At 58.6% G+C, this 8496-nt stretch overlaps 1 protein-coding gene across 32 annotated transcripts in view; it reads left to right on the top strand.

Annotated features, from left to right (window-relative positions):
- DPF1 (double PHD fingers 1) overlaps positions 1–6656 on the top strand; it is a 19236-nt gene extending 12580 nt beyond the window's left edge. For 13 of the 32 annotated variants that reach the window (XR_012427535.1, XR_012427541.1, XR_012427540.1 and 10 more), the window contains exons 7-12: positions 157–288; positions 1327–1377; positions 1471–1590; positions 3923–4035; positions 5291–5372; positions 5516–6656. Coding sequence is in view for 24 of the 32 variants with exons in the window: in XM_045379593.2 (XP_045235528.1) it covers positions 157–288; positions 1327–1377; positions 1471–1590; positions 3923–4035; positions 5291–5372; positions 5516–5586 (569 nt within the window). In the remaining 8 variants the exon portion in view is untranslated. Of the gene's footprint in view, positions 1–156; positions 289–1326; positions 1378–1470; positions 1591–3922; positions 4036–5260; positions 5373–5515 lie in introns of all 32 variants that reach the window. The other 19 variants (XR_012427536.1, XR_012427542.1, XM_045379592.2 and 16 more) reach the window with 3 other exon arrangements.
- The last annotated feature ends 1840 nt before the right edge of the window (positions 6657–8496 follow it).

Here is an 8496-nt window from a genome sequence, read left to right as displayed (position 1 = left end):
CCCCACCTTGTGGCCCTCTGCCTCCTGTACCAGACCCGGGTTGGGGGGATGCTCAGGTCTCTGGCCGAGGGGGGGAGGTGTGATCCTGGAGGCCAGGGTGGAGGCAGCATGGGCCTGGAGGGGCTGACAGGCCCTCCTGGCTCGCTCGCTCCCCAGTCTGTGGGAAACGGTATAAGAACCGGCCGGGGCTCAGCTACCACTACACCCACACCCACCTGGCTGAGGAGGAGGGGGAGGAGAACGCCGAACGCCACGCCCTGCCCTTCCACCGGAAAAACAACCATAAACGTGAGCTGGCAGGCCAGGTGGGGGTGGTGAGGGGCCCTGGGAGTGGGGAAGAGGAGCCCAGCTGGGGGTGGGGGTGGGGGGGCATTAGACATTTCTGGAAAATCTCCAGCTCAGCCGTTCCCTCCCCCCACCGACCATGGGGATGCTGGCTCTGGGGTTGCCATGGCAACCAACCATCGCTCCTTCGCTCCCGGCCGGGCGTAATATTTCTGGGTCTGATTTATTGTTTCAATTAGAGCTTGGGGAGGGGGGGTGTGATAGATGGCTCCCCTCCCGCCCTGCCTTCCCTTTCTCCTTTCTCGGCTAAGCTTTGGTCAAGGGGCAGGGTCTGTGACCTGGGAGCCCTTGGCGTCCGCCCGTGCCAATCCCATGCCAGTTCTGACAGCTGAGGGATGGGGGCGGGGAGGAGGGTTTGGGAGAGGCAGCATCTCTCAGAGGCAGAGGCTGAGTGTCCTCACCCCAGGCCACTACACACCTGGGCACCTCGGCGTTCAGAATTTTTCTTCTGAGTGTCTGTTTCTGTACCAGATCTTGGCTCGGGGTACTCTCTGAATTTGTTAGATACAAATTACTGAGGGTGCACTTGGAAATGGGTGGCTGGGAGACATGTATGTGAGAAGGGAAGCAGGGAGCCCTTCTTCACGCTGTCTTTACCAAGTTTTGACCCAATAAAGAGGACGGGTCAGTTGTCTCAAGGAGTTGGGAATCCTGACTGGGTGCAGTGGCTCACACTTATAATCCCACCATTTTGGGAGGCTGGGGCGGGAGGATCGCTGGAGGCCAGGAGTTGGAGTCCAGCCTGGACAACATACCAAGATGCTGCTTTTATTTTTAATTGCAAAAAAATAAATAAATAAAAAGAAGAGTTGGGAGTCCCGATGAGAACTGTTTTCGCCTCTCCCCACGGCTTAGGGTAGCTACTCACTCTTCCCATCTCCCCACACCTGGACTAAGAGGTCCATCCCTGGGGCTGAGGCTGGGGGCAGGGTGGAGCCTTGCCTGTGGTGAGAGTCCCTCTCTCTGTCCCCCTCACCCCAGAGTTTTACAAAGAATTGGCCTGGGTCCCTGAGGCACAAAGGAAACACACAGGTATGGACGCCTCCTTCTGCTCCTAACGTCTGCAGCCACCTTTGCGGGGTGCCCTTGCCTGCCCCGTGCCAATGCCTGTCCGCTGTCTTGCAGCCAAGAAGGCGCCCGACGGCACTGTCATCCCCAACGGCTACTGTGACTTCTGCCTGGGGGGCTCCAAGAAGACGGGGTGTCCCGAGGACCTCATCTCCTGTGCAGACTGTGGGCGATCAGGTGACGCTCCCCACCTGAGGTTTCTGGGGGCCGGGTGCAGAGGACATTCAGGAGTGCAGACCTGGAGGGAGGGAGGCAAGGTGGTGAGGACTGAGGGGACCCCGAGCGTGTAGGGGATACTGGGGATAACCAGAGCTAGCGAGGCTGATGCAACTGCTGAGGATGGTGGGAATTGGATCGGATCAGTGAGGCTTCAGGGATAACGGGATGTGGCTCTCATGGCACTGTGGGTAGCGGCCTGTGCTTAGCATGGCATCAAGAGTAGTGAGAGGCCGGGTGCAGTGGCTCACGTCTGTAATCCCAGCACTTTGGGAGGCAGAGGTGGGAGGATCACTTGAGGCCAGGAATTTGAGACCAGCCTGAGCAACATAGCAAGACCCCCATCTCTACAAAAAATTTAAAAATTAGCCAGGTGTGTTGTTGCGCACCTGTAATCCCAGCAACTCAGGAGGCTGAGGCTGGAGGCTCCCTTGAGCCCAGGAGTTTGAGACCAGTCTGGGCAACATAGTGAGATCCCATCTATTAAAAACAAAATTAGCTGGGCATGGTGTCGCACCCCATTAGTCCCAGCTACCCAGGAGGCTGAGGTGGGAGGCTGCTTGAGCCCAGGAGGTTTTTTTTTTTGAGATGGAGTCTCCCTCTGTCACCCAGGCTGGTGTGCATTGGCACGATCTTGGCTCACTGTAACCTCCGCCTCCTGGGTTCAACTGATTCTTGCGCCTCAGCCTCCTGAGTAGCTGGGATTACAGGCACACGCCACCATGCCAGGCTAATTTTTGTATTTTTAGTAGAGACAGGGTTTCACCATGTTGGCCAGGCTGGTCTCAAACTCCTGACCTCAGGTGATCTGGCTGCCTTGGCCTCCCAAAGTGCTGGGATTAAAGGCATGAGCCACTGCACCCGGCCCCTTGAGCCCAGGAGTTTTTGACCAGTCTGGGCGACATAATGAGAGCCCATCTATTAAAAAAAAATAGGCCGGGTGTAGTGGCTCACATCTGTAATCCCAGCACTTTGGGAGGCTGAGGTGGGTGGATTACAAGGTCAAGAGATCAAGACCATCCTGGCCAACATAGTGAAACCCCGTCTCTACTAAAAATATAAAAATTATCTGGGTGTGGTGGCGCGTGCCTGTAATCCCAGCTACTCTGGAGGCTCAGGCAGGAGAATCGCTTGAACCCAGGACTCCGAGGTTTCAGCGAGCTGAGATCGCACCACTGCACTCCAGTCTGGGTGTCAGAGCAAGACTCCGTCTCAAAAAAAAAAGCTGGGTATGGTTTCGTACCCCATTAGTCCCAGCTACTCGGGAGGCTGAGGTGGGAGGATTGCTGGAGCCCGGGAGGTCAAGGCTGCAGAGTGGGCTCTGATGGCACCACTGTGCTCCAGCCTGGGCAACAGAGTGAGACCCTGTTTCAAAAACCAAAACAAGACAAAAGGAGTAGCAAGAGACGGGGGTCAAGGTGTGGCGGGTAGTGGGCTGTGTGGTGTGAGTGACGGATGTCACCACCTGGGCACTGGTAGCAGGATGAGCTTGCCGTAGAATTGTGGCTTACAGAACGTGGTTTCCTGTGGTGGACTTGGGGGCAATATAGACTGTGGTTGCCACAGCACAGTAGGCCATGCATTGTGGTTGTCATGGCATCATGGGTAGTGAAATGTGGTTGTCATGGCAACTCGGTATCATGGAATGTAGTTGTGATGGCACCGGGGCTGTGGTTGCAGGGGGCGGGCACCACGGGTCGTGGCTACAGGTCGCAGCTGCAGGTGTCTCTGCACCGGGGCCGTGGAATGACCGACAGCCTGGCGCTCCACAGTATTGTCAGTAACAGTTTGGTTGCTGGGGCATCATGTGGAATGGGCTTTAGTTGCACGAAACCAAGGTGTGGGGACCCCGTTGTGGAAGGCGGTTGCCATGGCATTGTGGCTGGGAGAGTGTGGTCGCCACGCTGCTGCGGTTCACAGGACCTGGCCGTTCTGCTGCGGGTAATGGAATGTGGCTGTCTCAGCACGGTGGTTAACAGAAGGTGGTTGCCACGGTGTTGTGGGTGGTAGAAAGTGGTTGCCACAGCACTGTGGGTAATGGAATGCGGTTGCCATGGCGTTCTGGGGAGCAGAGTGTGGTTGCCATGGTGGTTGTGGTAGGAGACTGTGGTGGCCGGGGGACGGCTGCTGGCCACGTGGTTGCTGGGCAGGTGTGGGGTCAGGCTGTGGACCCCAGCAGCTCATCCCGGCCTCATCAGCCGGGGGCAGGGGCTGAGCGATGGTTCCCCTGGTGGTCAGTGCCCACCAGGGGCACGCTGACCTCCTAACTGCACCCCTGCCCCTTGGCGCCCAGGACACCCCTCGTGTTTACAATTCACGGTGAACATGACGGCAGCTGTGCGGACCTACCGCTGGCAGTGCATTGAGTGCAAATCCTGCAGCCTGTGCGGAACCTCCGAGAACGACGTGAGTGCCGCCCGCCCCCCGCGTGCCCTGCTGCCCGCCCCGCTTGGCACGTCCACCTCCGCTCCTCGAGCTTAAAGCCTGTGTCTGAGCCCTCCCTGGTGAACGCGAGTCCCTTGTGTTACCGTCATGCTGGTGTCCACAAATTGAACCCGGCACTTTCTCCTCGTCGTCTCTCTGGCTCCTCCCAACTACCCTCTGAAGCAGGGAAGAAACCGAGCTCGGAGAGGGAAAGAGACCTGGCCAGGGCCAGCCAGCTAGGGAAATGGAAGAGCTGAGATGTAAAGCCATGACCACTGCTGGCAGAGCTGGTGTCAGATCATCTTAGGATTGTTTAAAGCCTTCCACAGGCCGGGCGCGGTGACTCACGCCTGTAATCCCAGCACTCTGGGAGAGGCTGAGGTGGGTGGATCACCTGAGGTCAGGAGTTCCAGACCAGCCTGGCCAACATGGTGAAACCCCGTTTCTACAAAAGTACAAAAATTAGCTGGGTGCCTGTAGTCCCAGCTACTTGGGAGGCTGAGGCAGGAGAATCTCTTGAACCTAGGAGGTGGAGATTGCAGTGAACCGAGATGGCGCCACTGCGCACTCCAGCCTGGGTGACAGAGGGAGATTCCGTCTCAAAAAAAAAAAAAAAAAAAAGCCATGACCATTGCTGGCAGAGCTGGTATCAGATCATCTTGGTGTCATACAAGGCCTTCCACAGGCCGGGAGTGGTGGCCCACCTGTGTAATCCCAGCACTTTGGGAAGCTGAGGAGTTTTGAGCCCAGCAGTTCTAGACCAGCCTGGGCAACATAGTGAGACCCCCATCTCTACAAAAAACTTAAAAAAAAAAAAAAAAAAAAGCCAGGCGTGGTGGCCCACACCTATAGTCCCAGCTCAGGTGGCTGAGGCAGGAGAATCACTTGAGCCCAGGAGTGTGAGGCTGCAGTGAGCTGTGACTGCACCACTGCACTTCCAGCCTGGGCAACAGGGTAGGACCCTGTCTCTAAAAATATAAAATAATAATAATAATAAACCTTCCGCAGAGCCTTGTGAAACCCCCACTATAAATCGCAAAGGGACCGTCCCGAGGGATATGTGCTTGGCTAAGCAGTGTTGTGCACACATTTCCTGCTGCAAAGACCTTCTCAGAGACTTTCTTGGCAGGCCTCACCTCCCCCCAGCCCCCTTGACCTAGCCCCTGCCCCAGCCCCCCACCCCCGTTTCTGGTGCCCGTGCCCCCAGGGTGCCAGCTGGGCGGGTCTCACCCCCCAGGACCAGCTGCTGTTTTGTGACGACTGCGATCGGGGTTACCACATGTACTGCCTCAGCCCCCCCATGGCGGAGCCCCCGGAAGGTGAGAGGAGAGGCAGGCACCACGTGGGCGGGGGGTGGGAACGCCCATCTCCCGGTTGTCGAGAACTGTGTCCTCTGGGTGGGAAGCGGCTGGGGCAGCCCTCCGGGACCTGGGCCTGACTCCAGCTTCGGCCGCCCCCGCAGGGAGCTGGAGCTGTCACCTCTGTCTTCGGCACCTGAAGGAAAAGGCTTCTGCTTACATCACCCTCACCTAGGCCGGCTCGGCGCCGGGACTCTGGGGTGGTGCTCGCCTACCTGCCTCTCTGAGCTCCTCACTTCTCCCCCACCCTGAATGCCCCGCAGCGGGAGCGGGAGAGGCGGAAGCCGAGAGGGGGCTGGGCCACCCCCTCCCCTCTGTGCAAGCGGAATGTGTGCCCTGTGGGTGGGTGGCCCGGCCGGGGCCTCTCCCTCCCTCCCTCCCTCTCTGTCCCTTGGCAAATGGACACCAGGGGCTTCTCCCCTCAAAGCCATACCCCGCCTCTGGGCGGGCATGGGGGGTGGTGGGTGCCAGCCAGGGGCATGGACAGAGCCTTTTTCTAAAGAAAAAGACAAAAAGTTAAAAAAAAAAAAAAAGAAAAAAAAGGAAAAGAAGTTAATATATACAAAGAGTCCTCCAAGGCCTGGCTGGGTGGAGGGGCGCTGCTGAGAGCGTCCACTGGGCACCCGCCTCTGCCGGCCCCCTGCCGGGCGCCCGAACCCCAATTTCTGGAGCTGCAGCCGTCCCGCGCCCCACCCAAGGTGGGCACCTTCCCCTCCTGTGCCCAGGGCGGTGGGCGTGGTGTCCACCTGCCCCTCCCGGTGCCCACGGTGGATACTGCATGATGTGAACCTTGGTTTTGAACTCTGTTCCTGCCCCTCCCCGACCGCCCTGGCCTGTGCCCGCCCCGTGCCTGCCGTGGCTGGTGGGTGGCGGTGGTGGGGCCGGGTGGGCCCCCGCCCAGCGCCTGCTGGAATGAGAAGCACAGACTCCGCCACGGACTCCTTTTCCCTCCCTCCTCCGCCCTCCTCCCGCCCCACCAGGCCTGGCGGCCCCCGCCCCCCTCACTGGCCATTTTGGGGGGAGTGAGGGGGCGTGGTTGTTTCTTGTGGTTGTGTGTGTTTGTTGTTCGGGTTTTTAAAAAGGGAAACTGAGACTGCAGGTGGGGGAGGTGGTGGGTTTTGGGGGGATGTCCCCCAATCCAGGAGTGCCCCCCCCCACTTGTCACCAAGTCTCCTCTATTGCCTGCCTCTGCTGTGAATTAACTTGTTCTGTGTATTAAACTGGGCCTGACCCCTCTGCCCACGACTGCCTCGTTCTCCCGTCTGGTTTGGGGCATTACCAAGAAGGAGGGCCAGGGGTGGGGGGGGCCTTGTAGGGGGTGAGGCGACCAGCCAGCCCCTACCTCCATCCACCTCCTTCTCCTCCCGCCTGCACCCTGCCTCTCCCCGGCTTTGTCCCAGCTCCGCCTTGCTTTGCCAGAAAGGAGAAGGGGGATGGGGTGGAGGGGCTCCCGCCCAGCCAGCTGTGGTTGCCCTGGCAACGGGCTGCTGCAGCTGCAGCGGGTGCAGCCAAGAGGGAGGCAGGAGCCGGGCCGGGGGAAGGGAAGGGCTGGGAAGAGGACGGTGGGTTGGCCCCTCCTGAGACTGGGGTGGGGAATGGGGGTGTCAGGAGGTGTCATCCCAGGCCCAGACATCTCCAGGGAGCTCCCTGTCCTGGATGTGGGGCAAATCAGCAGTGGGGATGGGGTGGAAAGAGAGGTACTAAGGGAGGGCAGGAGGGTATCTAGACACTGGCACTGGGAGAGAGACTGAGATGTGGGCGACACGTGGGGGGCGGGAGTGAGGAGTGAGGGAACTAGGACACAGATCAGGAGAGAGAAAGAGATGAGGACAGTCACACAGTTATTGAGAGAATCAGAAAAAAGAGCAGGAGGGTGCAGAAGGGAGAGACAGGAGGAAGGACTGGGAGAGAGGAAGGGAGCAGGGGTGAGAAGGAGGTTTAGTGGGAGAGGGAATAACAGTAATAAAGAATGGCTGACATGCTGGGAGAGGCGGGAGGAGGAGGAGGATGGTGATTGGGGAAGAGCAGCAGCAGATTTAGGGAAAGGTCCTCCAGGAGGGGAGACAGAGAAGGAGCCACATTGCGGGTGGAGAGAGAGACTTGGGATCAGGGACAGGCAAAGTCCCAGGACAACAGGCAGAGAGGGGGAGAGACGCGGGTAGCAGGGGAGAGAAGGAGAAGACAGAATTTAGGGGAACAGCAGAACAATCTGCATAGAGAGTCGGAGGTATGAGGGACCCAGAAAGATTGGGGAGGAGAGACAGGGAGGTCCGAGACGGTCAGAGGAAGCTGGAAACTGGGACACGAAGGGAAGGGCCAGGCCTCAAAGCACAGTTCGGGCGCGACCAGGGGCTGGCGTGCGTGCGAGTTGTGGGGTGCTGGAAGCAGCTGGCGTGGCTCCGGCGCCAGGAGAGGATGTGAGAACAGCCTGTTCCCAGGCTTCCCGCCCCCTTCGCCTGGTGGCGGGGGGAGGGCAGTGCGGGTTGAGGACGGGGCGTCGAGGAGGAGGGCGGAGACTGGGAGAGTGTCTGGAGAACTCCAGAATTTTTAGGAGACGTGGGAATGGCTGGTCCTGCTCCTCCGGATGCCAGCCCCACGCCTTTTGGAAAAAGACATTTTTTGGAGGGGGCAGGGTCTGAGTCAGAGAAGCACTGAGTTTTAGCTCAGGGATGTGAAACTCCATGACAGGTACATGGGTAAGGGGGGCAGAGAGACCCCACCTGGCCAGCCCCATCAGGAGTCTAGGCTTCCCTCAAGGCGCTGCACTTCGGGATTTTCAGGAGGAATTTCCTGATTCCAAAATCAGTTTGATCCGGATTCCCAAAATGCAAATGTTCATCAGGCCAGATGCAGATCTGCTGCGATGAGGGGCTGCTTCCTACCCCCAAAGCATTCACTTGGCAACTGGCAGTGGGGGTCTCCTCCCACCTCTACAGACCGAAGAGGGACAGTGTCCCAAATGCAGCCATGTGGCGGGGACCAAAGGAGGCAGGGGCCCCTTGTGAGTCTTGCAGCAAAGGAAAGATCAACCAAGCTGGAAACCTGGCCTTCTTCATGTGCAATCTCCATTTAAAAAAAAAAAAAG

Source organism: Macaca fascicularis, chromosome 19 (assembly GCF_037993035.2).
Source record: "Macaca fascicularis isolate 582-1 chromosome 19, T2T-MFA8v1.1".
In the NCBI taxonomy this organism is placed as follows: domain Eukaryota; kingdom Metazoa; phylum Chordata; class Mammalia; order Primates; family Cercopithecidae; genus Macaca; species Macaca fascicularis.
This window is presented reverse-complemented; position numbering and strand designations above follow the sequence as displayed.